The sequence below is a fragment of the Canis aureus genome, chromosome 26, assembly GCF_053574225.1.
Source record: "Canis aureus isolate CA01 chromosome 26, VMU_Caureus_v.1.0, whole genome shotgun sequence".
Classification (NCBI taxonomy): domain Eukaryota; kingdom Metazoa; phylum Chordata; class Mammalia; order Carnivora; family Canidae; genus Canis; species Canis aureus.
Window position 1 is genome coordinate 48933909 of NC_135636.1, and position 27519 is coordinate 48961427.

Sequence of the window (27519 nt, forward strand, 5' to 3'; positions counted from 1 at the left end):
GGAGGCGCTCTCGACCCGGTTCCGAGACCCCCCGGCCGCTGGGCCCAGACGGCGCCCGCTCGGGCCTGGACTTCGGGGCGCGCGTGGAGCGGCCCCGAGTCGGACGCTCGGCGGGGCTCGGGCTCGGGGTCGGGCGCCTGGAGCCCCCCGCGGAGCCCCCGCCCGCAGCCCAGCCCCGGTCCGGACGGCGCGTCGGGGTCGCGGGGCCCGGCGCGGGAAGGCGGGTGCGGGCTGGTTGGTCGGCCGGGTCGGGGTGAGGGGCACGGGGGGGGGCGCGGGGCCGGGCGGGGGCGGGGCCCCCAGGTCGGTCGGCGGCGCCGGCGCCCCCCGGCAGGACGGAGCTGAGCGCGCAGGGCGGGGGTCCGGCCGAGCTTCGGGGAACTTCTCGGCTCGAGCTTCCGCGACCCTGCAGTGCCCCCTACAGAGGGCGGGCGGCGGGGGAGGGCCTGCGCCCCCCGCGACCCCCGACGGCCGGGCGGCCTCCGAGCTGGCGCTCGTTTTTGTGTGTTTTCCCCCCTCTCTCCCTCTCTCTCTCTCCTGGTTGTTTTTCGGATACATCTTTTTTCAGAATCGAAAAAAAAAAAAAAAAGCGAGCGCGCGCCGCGGCCTGCAGTGGCGCGTGCTCGGCCTCCAGAGGCAGTCGTCTCCAACTTTTGCTCTCCCGCCCCAAGTCCGCGCGCCTCCGACTTGGGCTCCGTGCGGGCCCGCATCTGCCTGCCGCCCGCCTCCACTCGAACGTGCGCGCCCAGGCCCCCTGGCAGCGCCGCGCGGCCCGGGGGTCGCGCCCCCGAGGCCCGAGCCCGCCCGCGCGCGCGCTCCCGGGGCCCGGGCCCGCTCCGGGCGGCGGCCGGCCCGTGCCCCGGCAGGGAGCGCCCCGGCAGGGAGCGCCCCGGGAGCCGAGGGCGGAGCGCTCCCGCGCCCTGGGGCAGCCGGGCAGGGAGCTCCCGCGCCCGGAACGTTGCGAGCAAGCCTAGCGAACGTCGCAGGGGGGCACTCGCGAGGGACGGACAGGAAGAGGGCCAGGGGGGACGCCAGAACCCGGGACCACAGCGCGGAAACGGCCCGGGGCCGAGCTGCAGTCAGATCCGGGGATGGAGGGAGCCGGACGGGAGTGAGGAGTGCGGGGAGCAGGCCCCGCTGCCCTCCCGGAGCCGCAGGCCGCGGTGGCAGTGGAGGACCAGGCCGCCCCGGAGGGGAAGGGGTCAGGCGGCCGGGCCCGGGCCTGAGCAGGCCCGCACGAGGCCCAGGCGAGGGGCGGGGGGGGCCGGGCGCCCTGGAGTCCAGGGCCCAGGCCCGCCCCGGCTCGTCCCCAGCACCAGGAGGCGCGGGCCGGGCCTCTGGCGGGGAAACTGAGTCCGAGGCAGGCCGCGGGGGCAGGGGCCGCGGGCCCCCGGGGGTCCCCGAGCCCGCGGGGTAGGGGGCTTCAGGGCCTCCCCGTGCACGGCCGGATTGGCGGGCCAGACGCTTGTAGATCCGAGGCCGGATTGGGGTGGGGTCTCCGGGACGCGGGCCAGCGAGGCCCGGATTGGGGGGATTCCGGCGCTTGGAGATCGAAGGCCGGCCTTGAGGAGGGGGAGTCAGACAATTGGCAAGCCTAGGAGGTTATTTGGGGAGGGGTCTCCGCGCCTCGGCGAGGCGCAACGCGGCGCCGCGGGGCCCCAGGCCTCGTCCCGCGCGGCCTCTGTGCAGGGTGGGCCGCCCCGGCCGGGCCGCCGGAAAGAAAGTGAACAAACCAGGACGCTAAGTGGGCGGGGGGCCCCTGAGCGGGGGGTCACAAAGGGTGAGGCATGGCCACCAGGCGTTTAACCGACGCTTTCTTGTTGTTGCGGAATAATTCCATCCAAACCCGGCAGCTGTTAGCCGAGCAAGTGAGTAGTCACACCACCTCCAGCCCTCTGCATTCACGTAGCATTGCTGCGGTGAGTCTCCCGGCGGCCCCCCCGACGCACGCCCGTGTGCACTGCGGGCTGCCTGTCTGTCTGTCTGTCTGTCTCTCTGTGGAAGGAAAGAAGAGTGAGCAGCCTCAGAGGCACCGGAAACGCAGGGTCCGGGGGCGCCCATAACCCTGGACGGGGAGCCGCCAGCGGGAGGCCCGCGCTCCGCACTTCCGCACCCCTCCCCCGCCCCCACCTCCCCACCCCCACCCCCACCCCCGCCCGGGCCGGGGCCGGGGCCGGGGCTCGGGCCCGTCGCCGCACGACTGGCCGCCTTCCATTTACATATGTTTTAACACGAAGATTGGGGGTGGGGGGTGGGGGAAATGGGGGCCCTTCTGGAGCCTTTTTGTTTCTTTCCGTTGCAGGCCCCCTCCCCCCACCCCCACGCTGGGCCTCACTTTGGTTCTGAGAGCTGGGGTTGCAGGATCACAGAGCCCGGATCCTTGCAAATGAAAGACACCCTCCCAAACCCCCTCCACCCCCAAAAGGAGGAGGCTTTGTGTGTGTGTGTGTGTGTGTTGTGTTTTGTTGTGGGTTTTTTTTTTGCGCCTTTTTTTTTTTTTTTTGGTTGGTGTTGTTGTTTGCCTTTTTTTTTTTTTTTTTTTTTTTTTTTTTAGCCTTTCCCACCCGTTTTCTTTTAATGGCCTCGCTGCCCTCCTCGGTGTGGCCGCGTTCCCTCTGAATAATTGCCTCTCTGTTTTGTTTTTTTTTTTTTTTTTTTTCCTGGGGGCTCGTGTTTGTGAGACCTGTAAGGTGCTAGGTTCTTCGTTTTCCATTTCCCACACAGGAAATTAAGCTTTTCCCTCCATTCGAACTTAAAAAAAAAAAAAAAGAAAAAAACGTGGTGTGTATGTGTGTCTGTGAAAATTAACCTTCAAAATAGCACTTTTTTTTTTTTTTTAATTTATTTAACCTGAACCTTTCTTTAGTCCAGCGGTAGAATCTGTTCTAGGGAAGGCCTGGGAAGATGACTGAGGTGGTTTTGTTTGTTTTTTGATGAGGTCTCCTTTCCTTTTCTGAGCTTCAGTTTCTTGCTCTGATAAATGAGGGGACGGGTAGGCATGGTTTATGCAAGACGATGATGAGCTTGGGAATACCTTAAATTGAAAAGTGAAGTTATGAAACTAGTTTGTGGTAGGGAGTGGGTGGGAGCACCTTGCTGTAGACTGGCTAGGTTTGAACAGAGACAGGCTTGGAGGATGAGGGAAATAAAGTCACCCCAAACCAGATTCTCAGGGATTATACTTGAAATATACAGCTGTGGGGATCTCACACTTATTTCACCTCTTAGGAACCATATTGCCTTTTAATTTTTTTCCTTTAGGACTTTGCTAAATGCTTCAGAAAAATCATGTCATGGGTCTTGATTATTGACAGAGCATCCGCAAAGACAGTTTTTCCTTTTTGTAAATCACAAGTGGAAAATGTCTTTGGCCGTATTGCTCCTATAGAAAAGCTAATTTAAGCCGTGTGAACAGTTTCAGGAATAAAATCGTGTAAAGTCAGGTCCAAAAAGCATAGAAAACATGGACGGAGTGTGTTTAGATTTTTATTTACTTGAGAATTTGAAGGTTTTTTTCTGCATTTAACTGAAAGAAATGGTACTATACTGAAATAAGTGTAAGTGGACACGGGCTAATTTCAATGCTGATTTTGGAAAGAATGTTCTGAAATAAGCCAAGAATTAGAGAGTAGAAACGGAATGAATAAAACTCCTCAATGGAACTTTAGTTTTATCAAATAAGATGTCAAAATTGCATATTCCTTACATGACTTGATTTTATGCTACCTGATGGGGGGGGGAAAAACCCCACAGGACTAAAACTTGCGTTGATGTTTCTAAGGTACTGGTTTTACTTTATTGAAAAACGTTGTTTGCTTTTAAATTTTTAATCATATAAGGTTCAAAACACCCTGAACCGTTGGGTAACATGAGACTTTTATTATTATTATTATTAATCATTAAGTCAGACAGTTTAGAAACCTGGTGTCTAAGCCGGGCAGCTTTTTAGAAGTCCATTTCTAAGTCAAACCAATTTTTTAAATGGTTTTCTAAGTTAGGCAATTAAAAAAATACATGTGGGATCCCTGGGTGGCGCAGCGGTTTGGCGCCTGCCTTTGGCCCAGGGCGCGATCCTGGAGACCCGGGATCGAATCCCACATCAGGCTCCCGGTGCATGGAGCCTGCTTCTCCCTCTGCCTGTGTCTCTGCCTCTCTCTCTCTGTCTCTCTGTGACTATCATAAATAAAAAAAAAAAAAAAAAAAATTAAAAAAAAAAAAATTTAAAAAAATACATGTGTTAAGCTAAGGCAGATAATTAAATATGGATAGCTGGAGAATATAATTTGGAAAAAAGAAGATAATGTTAACAAAAGGTACAGACATGTATAGCAAACTCAGACAATTTCTTGAAAACAGATTTCTGAATCAGACTAAATATACATATCTAAGAACATTAAAAAATATTTTTTATATGCTTTACCATTTAAAATGTTACATGCTTAGATTAGTCTATTTGAAATCTTTCTCAGATTGTAAGCAATCCGATCATGGAAAACATTCTTGTAGTCCAGAGAATCAAAAAAAAATAGAATTTGCAATTAAACAAAAATGGTTTGCTTGAGTTAGAATTTAAAAAGAAAGCACACATTCGTATTTTTGATTGTTTGCATTAAAAAAAAAACACATGGCATGTCAGATTTTTCTGAAGCATTTAGGGGCAAAGTATTCAAACTGGCAATCTTCAGTTTGCTTACAGTTGATTCAACAGAAACTATTCTGCACACACAACACACACAAAATCAAACATGGCAAGACGTTAACTAAGTGGAGGGTATAATTCTTTGGACTTTTCTGGAAGTTGGGAAAGTGCTAACATTTTTGGGGGAAAGCCACATCTAACACAGTTTTTAAAAACTTTATCAAATAACTTATGCAGTGTTTTTCACTGCATGTCTAGCTCATAGCAATGTTAATACTTCATTTCTGAATTGCAAATTTCAAAACCATCTAGCAAATCAAACAAAATCCTAGCTATTAAATTTGAACATGAACTAGGTTTTAGGTGGTACTAAGAAATTATTAATTAAACTAATGATAATTAAATTTGTTAATTTTATTAGAGATACCTACTGAAATGTTTAGTAGTCAAATGTTAAAATGCCACTTTTGTATATACTAACCCTCCATAAATGAAACCAGTAAGGCAAAGTGTTACTGATTGTTAAGTCTGCTGAGAAACATGTGGAGAGACATTATTCCATTTTACATACTTTTCTGTATGTTTGAAAAATTTTAAGTAAAAACTTTAAAAAGATACAGGTCATTAAAGGCATGAATAAAACAAGGGGAAACAATTTGTAAATATCTAAAACTTAGGTAATTAAAAAGGAAGCAACCAAATTCTAGAGTTTAACTTGATTTAAAAAATCATAACCTGAAATTTCTAATTCCTCATTAGAAAAAAAAAAAGCTGCAGAAGTTCATTTCAGTGTGCTTGTTACCTCACACACAACCCAAATTAAATCACATTGAACTGATAGTTTTGGGGGGGAGGCTGTGGAGGTTTTGTTTTGTTTTGTTTTCAAGTTTTAAATCTGAATTTTCACAAACTTATTTAAGGAAAAGGCTGTGGAAATTGACTGTAAAGTTGATACACGTATGTACCTCACACCCCTCAAAACAAAGTACACCTAAAGCCCTATCATTCAAGAAACTTAAACATGCCTTTCTTTTCTTTTCTTTTTTTTTTTTTTTTTTTTTTTTGCATCCTAGTTAGAGGGAAAAAAACAAGTTGGGTGATGGTGATGGTGGGCTTATTGTGTGGACCTATATATATGCATACTAAAACAGATTTGGGCAGCATTCAGGCAAATATGTCACAGCTAAGCAGGAATTGAAGGAGGATGTACAGTGACAAAACAAGCTAAGTCCGGAGGGCCAGCAGAGACCTAAAGGTCCTTGACCCAACATCCCCTCTGTGATAACCCCTCTACCTCCCGTCCTTGACCACGTTCCGTGATGCCTATAGGAAATTCCAGCAGCCATTCACCCCCACCTCTTGTGCTACCAAAAAAAGGATTCGCCCGTATGAATCCCCAACCCTGTACCTTGTATCCTGCGGTCATACCTCTCGTTCAGGCCCTCAGGGTCTCTGACACGGGAAGCCTCTTCCTTCTTCTGCATGATAACCCTGCAGCCTTCGCGTTGCCGACAGCTTTCTCTGGCTCAGCAGTCCCCGGTTCAGACAGCCTGGTTAAGTTTCTTGCCTGTGAATGAAATCTAGTGTTTCTGTCTGCTCTTTCAAGTTGAGCACCCAGAGCTGAGCAAAATTCTACTTAATTGTGGTTTTGCTTGTATTCTAGTAAAACTAATTGTTAGACTGGGGTTTGATTTTTTTTTTTATTATTTTTTTTTAAGATGTGGAACAAAATGCAGTGGTTGGCATTTCTCATTCATTGTGTTTGGGCCTCAGTGTTGGATTCCTCCATCACCGTTGTACCTCAGGGCAGGTGTGAAATAAAGAGCACTGGACTCAAAGTCTGGGAATTTAGGGGTTCGTCCTGCTCTGCGGCTGACCCATTACATATCTGTAGGCATGGTTTTTAATCCTAACATCTTTTGCCTTATTTTTAAGTTGAGGAGTTTGAGTTAGGTGATTTCTCTTCCAATGCACTATTTCTCCTGACCCAGGCACACAGCCCCAGCTTTAATTTGAAAAGGAGAAATGGTCAACAACATCGCTGTGCCGGTTAGCCCAGTGTCACGCAGAAATCCTGGGAAGCAGCTTCGGTACTTTGCAGAAATAACTTTGACATTGTTTCAGCCAAGTGCAGGTTTTAAGACACCACCTCATTCAAGCAGTTATAGGCAGCTTGGCTTTAAGAAACCGAAATGAATTTACAAAGTAAAATAATCATCCCAAAAAATGTGTAGAGTCTGACATGAATAAAAAGTAGTTGAGTTGCTGTTCGGATCTGATGAGGTGCTGTTGGACGTGTGATTGCCTTTGATCTGGAATGGATCTAATAGAGGGATTGGGGCGACTTGTTTAGTGTTTACCACTTGATCTATCCTCTGCTTTAAAATAATGCATAATCTATAAATGGAAGCTAGAGTTAATTGGTCTTAGATTAGTTTGAAACTAGCACATTATTTTTAATAAAACATGGTGTGTTTTAGGGGGAAAAAAGATACTAAGGATTAACTAAGGTGGTAAGAAACCCAAAGTCCTTCTTCAGTCAAGACTGTAGTATTAGCCAAGTTTTACTGAGTGCTCACCATGTGCCTGGCACTGAGCCGTGGGTGCAGGGGCCCTTTGCACGTGCAGCCTCATTTCATCCTCACATAGGTGCTGCTGTTTTCCTCGTGATGCAGATGAGGGAACTAAGGTTTGCAGGAGTCAGGGAGCTTGCCCAGTGTCACCTGCCTGGCGGCCCTGGCCCCAGAGCCCTGTGCTAACCCACTGGGCCACAGTAGCGTTGACTTCCTTTCCAGAACTGGTGGTACAGGTCCTGCAAAATGGAAGGACCCATTGTTTAAATCTTGGTGTGTGTATGTTTTTTTTTTTTTCCTTCTTACACGAGGTTAGCATCTTCTATATGTCAGTTTGCAACCATACAGGGTCTGTTTTTACCAGCATATTGAAGGTTCTAGTCCATACTGAGTCTGCTGGAAAATTCATTCTCTGTCTTTAGAATCCAAGTATGAAATCATTGTATATTTCTCTTTAGATCCATTTGCTTTCCTGCCTCTAAAGATTCCCTATGAGCAGTGAGGCTTACTTGAGAATAAGGGTACTTTGTTGGATAAAAGTGAAGCAAACTTTGATTTGGGCAGTCACGGAAATAAAGTAAATAGCACTATAGCATAGACCTGTGCTTCCAACTCCGTTTGCTTAACTTTCCCAGACTTCCTGAGTAAACACAGATGGGTTTCCACTTACTTTTCAGTTTTATGTAGAAAGTTCTTGAGACTATAAATTCCACATGCTGCTTGGAGTTTTCAATATTTGCTTGATTATATGCCATGGGCAGGTCAGAAACCTAGATTTAGACATTATAAAGATTTAGAAGGTGATGATGTATAGTAAGGTGTTTTCATTTGGCTGTATTTTGGTTTTTCCTGATGGTAATTCTAAATGTTTTAATTTAGGTCTTGACAGAATTTTCTGGTAATTTGATGGCTGGGGGAGTTTTAAAGGCCTTCTATTTTTAAGTAGCAAAATGGGGTGGGGGGAGCTCTTTGAAAAGATGACCTTCTGAATTTAATTCCCAATGTGGTATGGTAGTAGGTGCCTATGGCTAGTAGTTCCCAGAATTGTTAATACATTAGAGATGCTGGAAGGTGGGGTGGAAGGAGGCCTGAACACCTGGGTCTGTCCTCATCTCAGCCATTAAGCCCTGGGACTTTAGGGAAATGGATTTATACATTCTGAAGCTTAGTTTTCTTATTTGCAACAGAAGGAGCTTTATCTAGCCCGTGATTCTGATTCCACTTCTTATCAACTAATAATTGTAGAAACCAAAAGATCAGAGTGTGTGCTTGGTTAATAATCTAGGAGGACAGGCTCCTGTGTAGCAGAGATCTTCACTGTGGCGTGGTTTGCAGTAATACTTTGTTCAAAGATTAGATGCCCAGGAGCTGCTGCACAACAGGCAGATGGATAGGCAGATACCGGAGTTAGGGGTTTTGTCCTGTGCCTTGTTTTATTAACAAAAATATTTTAGTGCTTTCTTTATGAAAAATGTTAAGCTTTTAAAAAATAAAAACATCTTCTTTTTTTCTTTTTAAAGTAAAAGGTAATTAAATCAGATTTCCATTTGACACTATCTACTCTATTAAAATCTTCTAGTACTACTATTAGGGCAGGGTGTGTATACAAATATAATTCTCTTTGCTCTCAGCAAATTGTGGAAGGAATGAAGAGGACTTTCAGCTTTCTATAGTATCAGCTAATTGAATTTTTACATGGAGGACTATTGCTCGATGACACTTTTTATTACTGTCATTGTTTAATAATATTTTGGCCCTGATAGACCAGTTTCATTTGCACTATTAATTTTTAAATAAGGAAGTTACGTTTTTTAATTTTCTAAATGTACTGCTAAGCATAAAAAAACCCACACAGTTTATTATTGAAATTTACCACTAATTATTTCACTGATCAATACTGTAGAAGAGAAAAAAAGACCTAGTTGTTTAGATTATCTATCATTAGTAAATATCTGTTCAGAGGATAGAGTTCCATGTTGATTTGAAAAAGAACCTTTAGTTTTAAATTGAAACTTAATCCTCTGGCTGCCGGTGCTTCTTCCTTCCTACCCCCCTTAAAAAAAAATCTCCTAATCTTTTTGTTTTGTTTTGTTTACTGGCTTTTCTAATAGCTTTATAAATAACTATGTGCTTTCTAGACTAATAATAATACATGGCAAGCAAATGGGAAGAGTTTTTCTTTTCTTTTACCACCTGTGTCTCTCTCCGGGGAAGAATGGTTTCTCGGCTTGCTTATTACCACGGATAAAGCCGTGTCTGCGGGATTGAATTTGTGGAGACCTTACATGTGTGGTCACTCAAATATTATCTGAATACAGCCATAGACGATTCTTGTGGGTTGTTCATTTTCTAATTTTGCTGCATTTGCGGGGTTGATTTGCATCCTAAAATATACACTTATTTGACATAGTAAAACGGCATTTTAGCTTTGCTCCCTTATTTTTATCTTCCTAAGGGAAATTTAGAATATTGTGTGTGATATTTTATATTTATGAAACAGATTAGCATTATATTTTAGTGAAACTAAAGCTAGTGTATTTTATTTGCTTTGCTGTATTTTTACAATTGTTTATTGTTTGTTTCCTATCTCATTCACCGAAATAACAATCACAGTAAATTAAAAAAGTAAATGTATATTGATGTAGCTTTTTTTTTTTTTTAAAGGAACAATCAAAAGGGGGAGATTTTTTAAATGCTTTGGTTAGTAGATCTTTATTTTTAGTCAACTTCAGAGTTGTTTAAGATCAAAATATTTTCTCAACTGACCATACCTTATCTGTCTGTCCCATCCTTCTCTTCTCTTTGCTATCCCTAACTGGATGGGACTGATGGGAACAACATCTCTCTTCAGGAGCTGGATGAGGTATTGTGTTTTGAATATTTTTGTATGTTAATAAAATTATGTCTGTTTTTTCTGAAGTCTTTGGTCATATACAGAATGCTAACAGAGCTTAAATGTATTTTAGCATTTATTTTGATTACTTATAATTGTTGTGTTTAACAGTTTAATCCTCAGGATTTATTTAATATGCTTTCACACCAGGTAAATTGGTGGTTTAGAGAAGGGTTTAAGGAACTATTATTATTTACTGCTCTTAGGAAAGGGTCTCAACCTTGGCAACAGTAATGGTTGAGCCTTTTCTTGAACTTCCAAAAAGCCAGATTGTTTTTTGGATTATGTGTGCAACTCATGTGGAGTGCAAAAGGACACGATGTCTAGGGAGAGCCTAAAGGAAGGAGGGCTTAGACCCCCTGGACCTGCCAAGGAGGCTTCACGGCCCCTGGGTTTGGGGTGCAGCCAGTGACCCACTGTGCATGCTGACGGAACTTGGCATTGCGGGGTCCACTTTCTGCACCCTTCCCGCAGAACACTTTTGGCCTTTTCCTGACTTACTAACAGTTCACCGAGAAGATGGAGAGGGTGCATACTCATAGCACTTTATGCTAGGAGCACTAATGAAAGGGTTGAGGAAAAAGGAGACTGAACTGTGGCTGTCCGTTTCGTGTCTCCATTACCTATTTCAGCCGTGAAGGGGTAAAAATATTTTTCCAGAGGGTAGGCTTTTTAATAAGAGTGGTGGTGGGGGGTGATTTTTGGCTATGTTTTAATTTAGAAGTGTAACCAGTGAGGTGTGGGATTAGGGTGACTGTCTTCAAAACCAGTGAGGCTCCTAACTAGATTAAGATCTGCCTGTAAGCTCTAAAATCTTTTTTAACTACTTGATAATAGCAATAGACAGGGACCAACTTGAATATCCTTCATCGGGAACTAGTTAAATAAATGAGGTAGCGTCTTGATTGTCCGTCCTTCTTACAGAACATGGCCTGTCCCTGTGGGCTTCAGCAGACTCAGCTCCCAGACCCATCACTAAGTGCCAAGGAGCCTGCTGCCAGATAGTGTGCACGTGTGATTCCCACTCTTTCTGTTTTTGATTTTGAGAAGAAGAACTCACACTGATGCTTGTATGTACTTAGAACATTTCTGAAGGATACAATAAACAATTAACAGTGGACATCTTCCAGGAATGGTGTGGGATGGAGGGGAAACTTCCTGTCTATTACTTGCCCTTTTCTTAGGTTAGATATCTATTTTTCAAACATGTGCGTGTATTACTTTTGTTATTAAAAAAAACAAGTAGGGTTTAAAAACAGCTACTCTTAAATGGGTAGCTCATTGAGCCAGGTACCATGGGCTCCCTGCCAGCACCCAGCCTGAGCCTGGGCCCTTGGGCCCTAGAGGGAGAAGAAACCACTGCAGCACATAGTGAAGTGAAGCATCTCTGGAGCACAGCAGATAGGATGCATGTGGGTCTTATAGAATAGGTATTATCTCTTCCTGAACAGTTGGGAGATGCACGGCTTGTGGCCCCCCAAAAAGAAGTGTGTGATGAGGAGCACATCTAGCTATGTTACTTAGGGCTCTGTCCTTGGAGCCCATTTCCAGTCTTTCCTACTTCTTCACAAATTGAGCACCCACTGTAGGAATCAGCAGGCCCTTCTGCTTTTCTTCTTCTTAGCTTCTGAGTGTTTAAAGGGGGTCCCTACATTCTGTCACTAGAGACCCTACATGGAAAGCCAGTTTGCCACACACAACTCACATGCTGTTGGAATTCTCTGGACTCAAAGTCCAGTCACTGTTTTGGGTACACATGGCCACCTCATCCTCTTCAGCACTTCACTTGGCCCTTCATGTCCTTTATCCAGAGCCATTATATCTTGAAGTATAGCTTCTAGAACTGTACATGATAATGTATTTTATTTACTTCATTCCATTTGTTTATTGTTTGTTGACTCAGCTAATAATTGTATATTTATCATTATTAAGTTCCCAGGTGCTGAGTTAGGAGCTGGGAATGTTTGGGAATGGTATCCAGAGCCTTGCTTCACCAGAGCTGCAGTGGGGCTTCAAATCAGTGCCCTCTGGGGACACTGAGAGTGACCCTCCAGCTCTGGGCATGAGTTAGATGGAAGCCCACCTCTTTGTAGTTGAGACCTGAGCAGAATTTCCTGACTGCATCCCTTGGATCTCCCAGAGTAAAGCCATCTGGTAGCATCCTGCAGTGTGTCCACGTTAGATCATCATTCTACTCAAATCAACTTGAAAATCTGCACCCTGGGGATACTACTCTTTGTTTTCCAGAAGTACCAAGTGAGGTGTCCCTAAGGAGGAAGCTCACTCACCATTTACTCTCTTATCCAGAGAAGAATCTGCCCCTCGCCTTTGCTCCTGCTCTAATCTGCTTCCCTTCCTATAACAAAGTCATCTCCCAAGCTGTTGGGTTTTTTAAATTCATAATAGGACATAATAAAAAATTACAAGAAGTAAATGTCAAGCTCTCAAACCACATAGCCTGGGCAGGGCGAAGTGATACAGTGGGGTAACAGGCCATAGGCTGGGCCCGCTGGTTTCTTGCTCAGAAAGTCTCTATTGCTGGGGAGCTGTGGGCGGCGAGGGGTGGGGGGGTGCTCAGTGTCCATATTTGCACAATATGTTCAGAGGACAATCCCCTCTGAAGACTTGTTGAAGGGAAGGGCAGTACCGACAGCACAGCCCATCATTGCCCCTACGGATTTTTTTTTTTAAGGGTGTGTGTAATAACTGAGAAAAAAGGAAAATCAGTGCAATAGCAAAATTTATATCTGTCTGGATGATATGATTCTCTGATTTTTTTATTACTCTATTTTTTGTACATTTAAAATATCTGTTTTGAACATTTATTGTTTCATAACCAGAAAAAGTAATCACGATTTTAAAAACTTATCACAGATTTTTAAAAGCACAATGTAGTGCTGACATCTCTTGATTCTCTTTTATCCATGTGCTTATTTACTCCTTCAAAAAACTGAGATTTTGTAAGCCTAATTGTCTATTAGCAGAGTCCTCGAGCCGTCCGAGCCCCATGAGTTATGCCCGTGGCCTGACTTCATCATACGCGCTCCTAGAGTCTCACGTGGAAGCGTGAGTGGCCAGGCTATGATTTTCAGCATCCTTTCTGGACTTCTTAAATGTTATTGCCACAAACAGTCCAGAATTGTCAATATTGTTTCTTGTTACCAATGCATTATGGTTGAACTTAGATTATTTTTTTTTAGATGTGGGTTTGGGGTGGCTGGGAGTGTGTCTGACTATGCTAATCTCAACAGAGGCTTTGCCATGTCCTTAATCTTACAGGACACTAAATCAGCCTTCTCGTAAAGGCAGGGTTTTCTAAGAGTAGAAGGGCTCTATATTTGGAGCAGCCAGATTTATAAGAGTATGTAAGTGTGCACGTTCCTTCCATAGATCAACAACTTGTCCATACTGTCTGGTGCTCTTTAAAGGGACAAATGTCAACATCTAAAGTGGACCAAGGGCAAAAGATAACTTCAGTGAGACTAGCAAGAAGCCTTTGGGTGTGCTGTGTTGGTCTTCGGTTGCAATTTCCCTGCGCTGGTGAATCGAGGTTAGGGTCACACACCCCTGTAGCTCTAGGAGGACACAGCCACAAATCAGAGACAAGAATTCTGAAATTCTTACTTTTCATACGTACAATTTCTGTTAACGCTTTTTTTAATTTAAAAAATATGGAAAGATTTTTTTTTACTGCAGAAGCACAAGTTCATTTGAGAAGAGCTTTAAAGACACCAGTATCCTATATTCGGAGAGGGGATAAGCCAAAATTCAGCAAGGAGAAGTAAAGAGAGTTAAAAATTTGGCTTTTTCTTTTTTTAAAGCCTGTATTGACTAGAATGGTAGTTTGAAAAATGATGTGTCCTGGGTCTTTAAAAAATAGGAAAACGTGTTTTTAAATGTGAAGTGAGGTTTTAGAAACTGAAAGGGTGATTATTTTGCACTTAAAATACATATTTTTAATGTTCATATTCCTGTTTCAAATAATTGACATTTATTTTCAATTATGTTTACCTTCTCAAAACGGTGTTTTTTTTTTTAATTTTAAATTCATACTGGTAAAATAAATGACATGTTTCATTTGAGTACTGCTGAATTTCTTTTTCCTGATGAGCTGTGGCTATACACTGTATTAAAAAGGGGACAACTTTTCCTATATTTCAAGTTGGCAGTCCCAAAAAATCTTATCTTACTGGCAAAACCCTGACACAGTGTACGGGGATGCTAGGGCCAGCTTCGTGTGCTGCCATCTGTCCCCTTGGGGTAGGGGTCTGTTCATCAACAGGCTTCCTTAGAACATTTAAAGAGAGTGTTTGCCCCAGTTTTAATTTACATGCATTTTTTGGGGGGAGCACAACTCTTATGTAAAATTCAGTACTACTTAAAAAGGTGAATCTGCTTCAAGTGACTTTTCATGTGTGATTGCCATTTCTCATTTGTTTCAGATAAATTGATACTAATTACTATCTAGATAAATTTAGATAAATATCACCTCTATATCATTTTTAGTTTAATGTATTTGTATAAACAGTAAAAACGGTACAAAATGAGATTGTGAATTTAAAAGCCGTAAACAAAACAAATTATTACTCTATTGAAAATGATAGAATAATACAATGTAGCAGATTCAATAATAAGCTGGCGTCGTTGGAAGTGCCGTGACCCATGAAGAGGTACCTTAGCAATTTTGGGTTTTGCTTGGTATAAACAGCTGGAGGTTGAGGTTTAAGTTCTGCTCCAGTAGGGCCCACAGCTCTGTGTCCAGCACCTGCTGTGCAGCTGGCAGATGCTGGGATTGGCTTTTTTGGTTTGTCTCTCCCGTTTTGGTCACTGTGCCTTGCACAGAGTTGCATATCTTTTGGTGACTTTGGAGGAATAAGTGGCCCTGCTTCTCACTGTCTGTCCCTGCTCTGTGTAGGATGAGGTCTGAACCTCACCGCCACACCCGTGGATGGTCAGGGAGGGAAGGTGCTTTTTGTTGATGCACATGCGCTTACTGGGAGCCTGACCTGTAGTCCTTGGAACTGCTGGTGCGGAGAGGGTCTGAGGACTGTGTTTCCTGGTGGTGTTTCGTTCTGAAGACTTGTTGTCCTGATTTGTTTTCTTAGCAAATTGCAGTTATATTTCACAGGCCTGCCAAAGTGATGGGCAACTTGTGGAGTAGATGGGGCTTCTGGAGTCAGCCGACCCGGTTTTAATCTGTCACATAACAGCTTTGTGACCTTGGGCAAGCTACTTAACTTTTCTGAGTTTCAATTTCCTCATTTATAGATTGAAATAATAGTTCCTAGCTCACTTAGTTTCTATGAGGATTAAAACAATAAAAAGAATCAAAGATCCCTATTAGTGAACTCTTGAAAACAAACAGGGTGGCCGTGGTTGAGAATTACCGCTTCATGGACTCAGAGCCCCAGATCGTGCAGGTTGGATGACACACCATTTGTTTACGACCTGAAATGACACTGTGGTCCTGCAGGGTCCACGCGGCGGCGGAATGCTGGTGACTTAATCACGACTCACAGACGCTCTGGGAGTAGTTATTGAGGATTCTGGTCCCTTCAGTGTGGTCATTGCACGCGGGGTGATCCATGAACACACAGAATGCCCTAAGCCCATGGGGGCAGAACTGGGCGAGGGGGTGGGGGCCTTTGGGGGGGGCCAGATGCAAGATGCCAGTTTGCTTGTAGGAATCTTGCTATAAACTGTTGAGGATTTAGGGCTTATTACTTGAAGAATTCTTTTAATGTAGATTTTTCCTTATGTTCTATTTTTTTCCCTTTATCTGTGGATTTTTAAATTTTGTCTTGTTCCTTAATTAGAAAAGCAAACGTGTATTTGCTGAATGAATGAAAAAATAAATTTAGATAAATGCAAGGGGGGGAGAAAAGCAATATAAATTCTTTATCCATTTCTACACTATGATTTAGAAAATTTACAAAGTATTACCTGTACAAGACTTTTATATACTGTTTTCCATTATTTTTTTTATCATGATTTGGATCTTTGGAAACTGGCAATTATAAATTCTGAGCTCCGGAGGGCACCTCAAGATTCTTTCAACCTGTTCACTGCCTCCAGGCAAGAGAACAGCTTAACCAAGCCAGACCCACGATCTCCCTCCCCATCTTCAGGACTTTCTAAGGCAGTGTCTTATACAGGGAAAATCAACGAGAGCTCTCGGTATCATTGCAAAGTAAGTGAGAACGTTGCCGGTGGACATTGAGCCGAAGAAAGGAAGCGACAGTCAGGATTGCATTGAGGTTTTTCAGGATTGCTTTTACCAAATGGTGGGTAATTTGCTAATCGTTTTAGGCAGTTCTTTCACACATTTTAACACACGGTTAATGATCTTGTGACCAAGATAACTGGATCAGCCCCATTTCCAAAATAAGCTAAATGTGTGTAAGTGAACCTTGCTCCTATTGAACATTTTGTGTGAGTTCCATTTGTAGCCTAGTATTTTTTTTTTAACTTGTATCTGATCGCATTAATTGTTGAGGTTCATGCCATCCTGTCAAATGTAGTACTAGTACTAAGAGGTCTTTCTGTTAAGGATCTTTTGTTGATTTTTTTTATTACATTTCTATAGCCAGATCAAGTCAAATTCATGTTCACAAGTATGTCCAAGAAAATTAAGAACTGGTGCATGAAAAGATAGGAAAACAGTCCCAAATCCTAGCAGTATCAGAGCAAGCTTATGATCAGGCAAGTGCACTTACTCCTCCATTTCTTTGTCTTCTTAGGGAGCGAGATTTAAGAGGGTGTAAGAGTATGCATATGAAAATGGAATATGAATAATTTTTTTAATGTCCCTTTATTTCTCTGTAGCTTGCTGATGACCGTATGGCTCTGGTATCAGGCATTAGCTTAGATCCAGAAGCAGCAATTGGTGTGACAAAACGGTCACCTCCTAAATGGGTGGATGGAGTGGATGAAGTAAGTTGAATTAGTTTCATACTTTATTTCTTTAAGTAATTATGACGCCAACATTTGTTAAGATATCTGCCATAAAAACTGATTTGGCTACACTTGAATGCATGTCCCTAGAAATATTTTGCTTTAGGTTTATTTAATTCACCCACCACAAGAAAGAAAGGGGATGTTATGTTAGTGACCTTGGCGTTAGTAGTAACTACTTGGATTATAGAGAGAAACTGGAACTGTATAATGAGGCGTGGTACCGGACTTGAAAGTTGCTCACACATCAGCTACCCTACAAGTTGACTGAAGCCTGAACTCTGTACTTGAGTGTAGCTTAATTGTCTAGGAGGTAGACAGATGCCTGGCAGGCGTCAGAGGAGTCCTGGTGATTTCATTTGTTTAGATACAGTACGATGTTGGCCGAATTAAACTGAAGATGAAGGAATTAGCCAGCCTTCATGACCAGCATTTAAACAGACCCACCCTGGATGACAGCAGTGAGCAGGAGCACGCCATTGAAATAACCACCCAAGAGATTACTCAGGTGAGGATGAAAATGGGTCCCCAGGTTGGAAGGGGCATTTCCCAACCTTCTTATGACCCCCTCAAAAGGCATCACGAAGTATAGACTGTAAAACAGATCACACGCCAGTTTCCCAGAGCTGCACTTCCCAACCTGAAGTTCACAAAGGGACAGGAGGACCTGAGCTCCCCCAGGTATCAGCATGGTCTTAGAGGAATGGAGACTGTTTTCTCAGCTGTTGATAGTTACCACCGTGAACGGACTAACTTCTATTGTACGCTAGTGCTTATAAATTATTCATCTTAAAAAATGGTCCTCATAATTGGAAAAGATTGGGAGCTGTTGCCCTAGGCTTGAGTATATTAGTATCCTCGAGAAACTCAGTACCTTAGAAAAATTCCTTGTAAAATGTTAAATTTGAGTAATTTTAAATTATATGACTAGCGTGTAAACTTTAGTGTGTACATTTTTTATTTGTCTTCGTCTCCTGATGCTGGTCATCGGTGAAGGGGTGATGTGCTGTAGGAAAGCCCTGGGTGTTGCAATGTTTGAATTCCAGCTCTTAGCAGGGTAACAACACCGTGGTTCTCATTTAAGCCCTCTGACTCTGGTGTTCTTGTCTATAAAATGGGAACAATAATATTAATACCTGCCCCAGGGTAGTGATAGGGATTAAATGAGAAGGTTGCAATAATAGAGCAACACGTGGTGATGGAGCCTGAGAATGTGTGCACAGTGCCCCAGCACACAGCGCACAAGCACACAGCGTTTGTTCACATCCCGATCAGTCTTTCTGTGCATATAAGTGAGGCCTCAGATCACTTTGATCTGGTCACCTTTCTCGAGGCTCATCCGTGTGAACAGATGAACAGAGCATTTGATGTCTCTCAGACTCGTGAGTGCAGACACACTAGCACTCAGGGTCTCCCTTCACGGCTCGCTGGGAGCCGTGTGCTTCCTCTCCCAGCTCTTTCACAGGTGCCAGCGTGCGGTGCAGGCTCTGCCCAACCGGGCCCGCAGGGCCTGCTCCGAGCAGGAGGAGCGGCTCCTTCGCAACGTGGTGGCCTCCCTGGCGCAGGCTCTGCAGGAGCTGTCCACCAGCTTCCGGCGTGCACAGTCGGGCTACCTCAAACGTGAGTGTCACCAGGCTGATTTCAGGGATTTTGAGTCATGAAAGTTTCAGCACTAGGATTATGGGCCACTTTCTGTTTTCATCCTTCCTTTTTGCTGCTAGTTCTCCGTTTCTTCCTGTACCCTCGTCCTTAACCCCTTGAGCACATTCACACCTTCCATGGCAACTGGCAGCTGGCCCCGCCCCGCCCCCACGGACGGAGGCTGGGGACCGGGGTTGCAATAGTTCACACACAACAAAACACAACGTACTCTGTGTCGAGCTTCAAAAATTTGAAAATCATTCTAGCACATTTATAAAACCTGGAGCTTTCCAGATGTTGGGTTGGGGGAAGCTCCTAACAAATAAGTAAAATAAGTTGTAATCACATGAAAGCTTTATATTTGCATAACAACTGAAGTATTTGAATGCCTGAAAACTTTTTTTGGGAGTAGTTGAGCCACTTGCTGCTTTGGCACAAGTGATTTCAGCCTACCTTTTCTTCGGAGGCCGTGAAAAGTCCGGTTCTGGCCACATCTGTGTTCAAATTACCTCATAAATTGGGTTTTCCTATATTGCCATTGTAATCAATAATATCCCCACACACTCCAAAAAATTTAATAATAATTGCCCCTCCCTCTGACAACTGGCATATTTGTATTTTAATTTTATTACTTCTAAAATTCGATTAGGGTCATTTGGAATTGTTACTAGAGATGCTTCTGGAAAGAAATATTGATTTAAAAAAATGTTTTGTAGCAGCAGTTAGATTAAATATTTCTGCCTCTCTTAGGGATTCTCAGATTGTTTTAAGTGTCATTTTGTCACTCACTTGGCATCAAGTGAATAGTACACATTTATAATGTGATTTTGTCTGGAATAACCCCCAATGCTTGCATATTGTTATATGTTTATAATCCTTTACTCTTCCCCCCACCTCTGTTGGAGATAGGCTTCCTGTAAAGCTAAGAGTATCTCCATTTTGACTGTTGAGTTTTACTCTAGATTTCCCCTTTTTAATGGTGGAACAGTAACCAGGATGGTTTACATATTCGAGTAAAGTGAATTCCTATCTATGATAGGCATGAAGAATCGAGAGGAAAGATCCCAGCATTTTTTTGATACATCAGTACCACTAATGGATGATGGAGACGATAATACTCTTTATGATCGGGTACGTGAAGGGGCTGCAAGGTTGACTGCTGTACATTTGCGCTCAGTTCTGTTCCTTCTCTTCATAGACCTGTAACTTCTGTGCAATGCAAATGGGTCAGCACTGCTTGACTTGTACATCCATCAAGTAGTTTTTGCAGCAAGTGGAAGAACAGTCATGGGGGCCATACTGTTTCTTCCTTTCTATAGGCTACAAGGAGGCCTTGTAATCTGCCTTTCAGAACCTTCGGGAAAGCAGTCTGCACACCCCTCATTGGGAAGAACCCAGAGAAGTGCAAGGCTATCCCTGGTGGTTTTGCTACTCAGCCCTTGTGTAGCTGCAGACATGGGTTCTCTTCGTGTCCCCTGCTTTGGCCACTAGTGCTTTAGGTCCTGCTTGTTTTAGGAATTTGGATCTTTCCCGTTAGGGAAAAATAAGTGCTTATGTGTTGTGTTTATGTGCTTTATAGAAGTATTTTCAGAATTTATTCTTTAAATGATACCTACAGCGGTACACCATACCTTTCTGGAGGTGGGAGAAGAGAATCTGACACACAAATCCTGTACTTTTTGTTTTGCTAGGGTTTTACAGATGACCAGTTAGTGCTGGTGGAGCAGAACACTCTGATGGTGGAGGAGAGGGAGCGGGAAATTCGCCAGATCGTGCAGTCCATTTCTGACCTGAATGAAATATTTAGGGACTTAGGAGCAATGATTGTGGAGCAGGTACGTGGTCTACCTTCCTCATCGTTGAGTTTTCCTGCCATGACATCTGGTCCTTCTTGAGACTTTTGATTCCGTATTCCTGTCAGGAAACAAAATTTGACCCTCCTGCCCTTCCACGTATGTATGTATGTATGTTGTGTGTGCTCACACTTTTGTGTGTACATGCACACACAAATATGTGTATATTTTCTCCGCACAGAGATCTGTATATGCAAATTATACGCATATACTAATGTCATTCCCTATAAAACTATTGATAACCTTTTATTTTTTAAGTAAAAAATAGGTATCAGTAGAAGATCTCAGATTCTTTGCCCATACACCAAGGATGCTCATGGGACCACCCTACTTCGGGGGTCTGGTGGGTTCTGCCCCCACTCAGCAATGATTCTGGCAATAGATAAGGTTTCCCTGCTAATTTTGGCAGGTTATTGTGTAAGGGCAACTGGAACCACTAGCTTTCAAGTAGAATTAAATTGTTTGTTCACTGTTACAATCTGATTAGGGTATTTTATTATCTTGCCAGCAGGGATTTGGGTCCTGATCCCCCTGCAACCAGCTGCACAATGGAGTGTTGAGGCCATGGAAGATCTAGTTACAGTAATTACTCCCACGGTTCCCAAGGAACTGCTCTTGCTATCTCTTCTGATACAGTGTGTTCCATTAAGAGCCCTGTTCTTCCACATAGCCTGGTGTTCCCTTCTCTCTGTTTGAACCGACAAATTAAACAATTAAAAACAAAATTCTCCTTGAGGCAAACGTGTAATTTTACATGGTGGATTGGAGCTCACCGTCTTTGCTCTGACCCATGGAAACCCGTGTTGACGTTTATAGACAGGACAGTCTATTTCCAGGCCTAATCATAACTGGGTCTAGCTTAACCAGCTCTCTCTGCTTACTTGAATCCAAGTATTTAAGCGGCAAATGGGCACAGAAGCCAGCCTTTCGCCTCTCAGAGCCTATTTCCACTGAACCGTATATTTTTTTAAAGCCCCAGTAAGTCTGAATGTGGCATATCTTAGAGTGGCTAAATCCAAAAAAGAAACCTCAATTTGTCAGTATTTCTTTCTCATGAGTTATACTTTATTGTGACTAACACAGCGCTCTGCCATTGAGTGCCTAATATTGCTTGATGATGGATTCCAGAGCTTTCCGTGTGTACCTTTACAGCAGCAGTTAAGTAAAACAGATAATCCTGTGGATAATGATGTCTGCAATTTGCATATCTCAGTTTTGAAATTCCACGTTTCCAGTTGCAGTTGTTGATCGTCTGTAACTGTCATTTATCACCCAGGGTACAGTCCTTGATAGAATTGACTATAATGTTGAGCAGTCCTGTATCAAAACTGAAGATGGCTTGAAACAGCTTCACAAGGTAATGTTGTACGTGTCCAGGTGTCCGGGGTCATTTTAGTCAGAGCTGATCACGTGGGTTGTTCGCCATTGTACTGTGGGGAGTGGTTCGAGGTACACCTCGCACTTCGATTTGAAGTTGTCGAGAACTCCTTTCTGTGACGATAGATTATAAAAGATTTGGCCATTTCTTTCTTTTGGAAAGTCTTTGATTCTTTGAATCATCTTGCTTTAGGGAATCAAGGGAATGGGCACCTGCTAGGTGTGTGTTGAACATTCTGTGTGCTTGTTGCTGCTGACTCAGGTCTCTTGCTGTGACACCTTTCTGATGAATTGCTGGTAGAGGATCATTCTGGAGCAGATAAAAATCTCATTTTCCCTTTTAATTACTGCAGTATATCTGTGTGCTACCTTGAGAAAAGAATAGTTTGTTGAAGTGAGAGTAGCTCTCTTACTCTTTGCTAATAAGGTAGCTATTTCCGGAATATCTTTCATGATATTTGTTAAAAATAAACGGGAAGCGTCTTAGAAATGTTGTCATCAGTGATGAGAAACATACATATGCTGCCGAGTGGATCTCGTATATAATTGGGTGCATGTTTTCTTTAAAAGGAATGCTAATACCTCACAAGTAAAATAAATTCTGTCCATTTTCTTGTATCTTTGAGACCCTGTGATATTTGTAGCCATATAATGAGCATTTTTCCAGTCCACTAATGTACTGCTCTGTCGCTTTTCTGAAGCTGGTTGTCCTCTGAGGCAGCGGCAGCCCCGGCAGCCCCATCTGAGAATGGTGTCAGGTTTACAGAAAGTGAGACCTACCGAGGTCTGACCAGAAACCCTTCGCTTTCTCTTTCGTGTGCTCACTGCCGCAGCAGGGTGGGAATAAGACTCTAACACACGATGGAAAGAAAAGGCCTGCCTCTGGTAGGCAGAGGGCTTTTTAAGCATTTAGATTCATTTTGCTGCCGAGCCTTGTGTATGAAAACAGTTATAACTAACTTGAGTTTTCCACTCTATAATATCCAGTTTCTGATATGCTGTTGAATTATGCATTGGTTTTGAAGTTTCTTAAATAAAAACTAGTGAAACATGTTTTGTAATAAAGCACAGATAAAGGGCAAAGCTTTCTCCGCAGGAGTGTACAAATCTAGTGGGAACTAAAAATTTTGTTTTAGGTTCTACTTTATAAATCATTTTGAGAGGCTTTAAAGTATATCATTTAGTATTGGTTTCCCTGGTGTTCTGGGTTCCTTATTAGAAAAGTAAGCATGCTCCGTCTTATCTCTCAAGTCACATTGCTGTCAGTGGCATGGCTGGCCGTTTCCTTGGCAGTCACCTCATCGAAGGAAGATTGAGCCTTGGGAGTGGCTTCATGCAGGCAGATTCTCCAGACAGGTTAACCTGTCCATCCTGATGTTTCCTCCTGGCTGATGAGTGGCTCCCAGTGGGTGTAGTTCTTAGGTAACAGAACTACCAGTCAGGAGGTTGGTGGGGAAACATGGAAGTAAAGCAGAAAAGATTGGATTTTCTTAGCAGACGTTTCCATCCAGCTGTCTCCTTCATGTCCTTCTCTGGGAAAGGGCCCCGCCTGGGGAAGGACAGGGCATGCTGTCCCTAGGTATGGTTAGCGACACCCGCAGAACCTCCTCCTTGTCCACGCTCCTTTCTCTGGTCAGTTCCCAGGAACCCAGGTGAGGCATTTTTGCATTTGTGCACAAGAGGCATGGTGTAACTGAGGGTTTACCCCAGCCCGGGGCATCCAGGCTGAAGTTTGCAGGGGAGGACTGCGAGGATGCTGAGCGCTGGAAGCAGAAACACAGCGAGAGATTATCTCAGGGCGGTTCTTTCTGCACTTGAGAGCCATGGGGCACACTCTTCCCATTGCTATTTCAAAGGGAGGAGTGTGTTCTTATTTCCAAAATCAGGGGAGGCAGAACACGGCCCCCCACGGGCCCACCAGTTCTACACGCGCTGGCTGGGGTAACCTTAGCCAGTATTTTGACGTCACCGTGAAGGAGGTGTGCGTTCATCCAAAGAACTGTGTCCAGAGACGGGAGGCTTTCGTTGAAAGAAGGCTTCCTCCCAGTCAGTGGAAGTAGGAGAAGCGGGGCCACGTAGCCAATCCTTGGACTCCTCCTGCTAGCCTTTGTCTTAAGAGTGGATTCCAGCACCCTCCCCCCCTTGCATTAGTGCATCTGGGGTAAATAGGTGGCTCCAGGGTCATGGAAGTTGTCCGCTGTGTTGATTAAATTTGCTTGAATTGGTAGAAGGGATTATAATGATGTGACGTAGCCCGTAGCAGAGATGCCAGTGACACAGACAGACTGCAAGCCCAGAACTGGAAACAAGCGAGGCTTGATTTTGGATTTTTGGGAAAATGACGGCCTTTTCCCCCCTCTCTCTGTAGGCAGAGCAGTATCAAAAGAAGAATCGGAAGATGCTTGTGATTTTAATATTATTTGTCCTCATCGTTGTCCTCATTGTTGTCCTCATCGGCGTGAAGTCTCACTAGGCGTCCGTGGGGCTGCGTGTGCCGCCTGCTTGGACTCCCGGCGCGAGGGGCTCGGCCGCCCTGCGGGCACAGCAGAGGCGCGGGCCGCGGACCGCGTGGGGGCAGCGAGCACTGGCCTGGACTCCTCGCAGTCGTGCTCAAGCAGAGGGAACGGGCTTCTGGTTTTCCTTCATGGTCAAGAATTTAAGGACCTTTGCTACTGCTGCAGAATAGAGATTGAGCTCTGTCATCGGTTATAATATATATTTTTTTTAGAAAGAGAAAATGAGTTGAATGTTTACAGGCACGCCACAAGCTGGTCGATACTGTATGTGCATATGCTATTTTTTTAGCCGTCATGTCTGAGCAGCATGTTAAAATAATTTTTGGAAACATTTTTTTAAAAACCATGTGGTTTTTAAAAAATTTGGTACCAAAAATTTATGAGTAGAGGCAAAAATGCCTCTTCATCTTTCTCTGTATATTTTCCAGTTGAAAACAAACTGAGAAGTCCTTTAAGAATTTATAATCCGTTCCCCATTAACTTAATTTAGCTTTTCCATCACTGTTAATGATCAGAGTAACAAAGTGTGAAAAATAAGAAACCATCATTGATGTTAATTAACACATTTAGATGGGCCAGTTAAAACAGCTTCATAAGTTTAAATTAATTGTAAATGGACTATTCCTCATCTAGAATTTGTGCCCTGCATTTTCTACTGTAAACCAAAAGGGGTTACTCACAAAACCACCTAAATTTAAAAGTTGGTGATTTGAACCAACCTCACATGAAAACATGAAAATGGAAGATTGGCAGTGTCATGAAAGTCACCAGAATCAGCCAGTGTGTCCCTGTACTCGTCCCCAGCCGTCCTTGCTCAATCCATTACTTATATACTAACCACATAATGGCCTGTTCAAACCAGACACCATTTAATGAACTGTGAATTTACACAGAGGCCATTCTAAATGGGTCACCCCATTTAGGATTAGTGGATCTCAAATTATTAACCAAACATCACTCCATTTCAAAGTAAAATATTCCACCAGTGGTATGATTTATCGGCTCTTCCACTGCTACTTAACATGCCCCGAAAGTAGGCATGTTCCTGCAGATTCTGAAAATCTTGATTAGGAAATCCCTCATTTATATGAGCATGAATCAGATCGCCAAAGTAGGCCTTTGCCGTTTACTTACCTATTATCAATATGGTGCTCGAATATATTCCTGGAACTGTAGAATAATGTGTAAGGTGATGGTAACTTTGAAAGCTGAAGTTGTTCATGTTCTATTTGGTCTTGAGATAACGGTATCTTTTTAATGGTCTTTGTATAATTTTCGATGGCTTTTCCATTGTTGTTTGCCTCTCCTAAAAATGTTTAAGAAGAGCATGACCTCATTAAATGTGCTATGTTTTATTTGGATCAATCACATAAAATGTCTCTTTAGAATTGACTTTGAAGTTGTTTCCAGAAACTTAAACTCAAGTCCAGAGGTTCAAGTCATCCAAACAGATCATGGTATTAATACCCAAACCCACGCTCCAGCCTTCCCTTTCCAAGTTGTTTGCGACTTCAGGCCCCCACTGATTTCTCATTACTGATGTGGCTGTGGAATGATCTAAGGGTGTCCCTGGCATTTCGGGAAATCGCATGGTATTCCCTGACAATTATTTATTAGGGAGAAAGGTCAGGAAAACAAATCTACCACCTACCTGATCACCCCTGAAATGTGGGGCTTCTACAGATCTTGAGAATAGCTCGAGGCATTGTCTGCTCACAGCAGATTCTAATCCAGTGGCAGAGTCGAGGCGATCCCCGATCCCCGAGACCAGCGCTCCGAGGAACGGGGCCTGAGGATCAGGGGTCTTCCCTCCCTGACAGTCTGCAGTGGTGGTGCTGGATTATTGGTAAAGCTTTTAAGATGCTCAGTCTTCCCTTGAAGGAAGGTGACCTTTTAAGAAAGGATCACCAAAAAAAAAAAAAAAAAAATTCACCGTTTATTTATATTTATTTTCAGTTGATAGGGGGTGATAGGGGTTGGTTTTTGCACCCCCCAACCCATCTGGGTAAAATAATAGATCTAAATAGGAGTGGTTTTAAGAATCTCGAATGGTGTGAAGCCAGTGCAGTGCCAGCGAAAGCCCCAGCTGTCTCTGCCATTCCCTTGTCCCAAGGCGGGAAGCAGCCCCAGAGCCTGTGCGAAACACTGTATTTTTCTTTTGAGCCTTTACTTAGGGAAAGATCAACAGCCTTGGAGGAAGTAAGAGAAAATTGGTAATGGAGTCCTAGTACCCTTGGGGTCATTCTTCCCCGCTGAAGGCGATGGGGGCTCCTTTTCCTGCAGACAGCCATTGTCTGTGGGAAGGCCAAGCCATCCCTCTCTGTTGGGCTCCAGGGCGGGGGTGGGGGGGGTGGGGAGGGTCCCTCCCCTCTCCTGGGATGCAACCAGAGAAGAGGGCCAGCAGGGAGAGCTCCTTCTGGGCAGCTCTGGGCTCAGCCACTGAGCACCTGCTCCCTTCCGTGTCCTGGGGTGGCTCCTCGGATGGGACTGGGGACGAGAGAAGTAAATGTTTACTGTCAGGTCTCCAAAGCTCCTGATCTTTCCCTAGGTCGTAACTGAAATCTACTGTCTCTTGTATTAATTTGGGGGTGGGGGTGCTAGCTTTGCCATGGGCGTGAAGCAGTGTATGTCTCTAATTTAACGGATTTACCGCTTTCTCTGCTAATTGAGAGAGCATTATTTATTTGTTTTGACACAAGTGCTTTCAGTGTTTTATCCTAGCTAATGGCTTCTTAAAGGTAATAAAACCCTTCCAACCTAATTGGTCAGATAAGACTTTTTTTCTTGTGTGCTTAAATAAAGCAATTAGTGAAGCGCTTCTATCCAAAATGACTTTTTTTTTTTTTGTCCTTTTTTAAAACTAATTTACTGTTACTGGAAACTTTTTGTACAATAAAGCAATCATGTGGATTAAAGAACATCCTGCAATCCTAGTATTAATTTTAACGATGGGGCTCGTGTTTTCTTCAAATGCATCTGTGTTACGGGAGGGCCTGGTCCATTCTGTGATCGTTTGGGCCCATGACTATTTGTTTTGTGTCTGAGGCCTTGCCTCAGTGTCTGAAAGTCCATC

General features: G+C 43.9%; 1 protein-coding gene and 1 long non-coding RNA gene across 9 annotated transcripts; one reads left to right on the forward strand and one right to left on the reverse strand.

Annotated features, from left to right (window-relative positions):
- Nucleotides 1-1022: 1022 nt before the first annotated feature.
- On the forward strand, nt 1023-27364 carry STX16 (syntaxin 16). Of its 8 annotated transcripts, none has more exons than XM_077873734.1 (9): nt 1027-1868; nt 10064-10075; nt 16931-17038; nt 17427-17567; nt 18514-18679; nt 19740-19831; nt 20392-20535; nt 21830-21910; nt 24299-27364. In XM_077873734.1, the coding sequence occupies exons 1-9, from the start codon at nt 1788-1790 to the stop codon at nt 24401-24403; spliced, it is 930 nt and encodes a 309-aa protein (XP_077729860.1). In that variant the 5' UTR covers nt 1027-1787; the 3' UTR covers nt 24404-27364. The 8 variants fall into 8 exon arrangements, with proteins under 8 accessions (XP_077729866.1, XP_077729867.1, XP_077729860.1 ...); XM_077873738.1 differs by lacking the exon at nt 10064-10075 and adding an exon at nt 16692-16807 and having other exon boundaries at nt 1028-1868; XM_077873737.1 differs by lacking the exons at nt 1027-1868; nt 10064-10075 and adding exons at nt 10515-11175; nt 16692-16807.
- LOC144298605 (uncharacterized) lies at nt 1582-6586 on the reverse strand. The gene is made up of 2 exons (XR_013365550.1): nt 6068-6586; nt 1582-1995 (listed from the first exon to the last, which is right to left on the reverse strand). It is a non-coding gene; the product is annotated as an uncharacterized LOC144298605 (long non-coding RNA).
- Nucleotides 27365-27519: the final 155 nt, after the last annotated feature.

Coding starts and splice junctions, on each gene's coding strand:
- STX16 (XM_077873732.1), top strand. CDS start 1,788: ATGGCCACCAGGCGTTTAACCGACGCTTTCTTGTTGTTGCGGAATAAT. Junction 17,039..17,426: donor GGGTGGATGGAGTGGATGAA/GTAAGTTGAATT, acceptor TCATTTGTTTAG/ATACAGTACGATGTTGGCCG. Junction 21,911..24,298: donor GCTTGAAACAGCTTCACAAG/GTAATGTTGTAC, acceptor CTCTCTCTGTAG/GCAGAGCAGTATCAAAAGAA.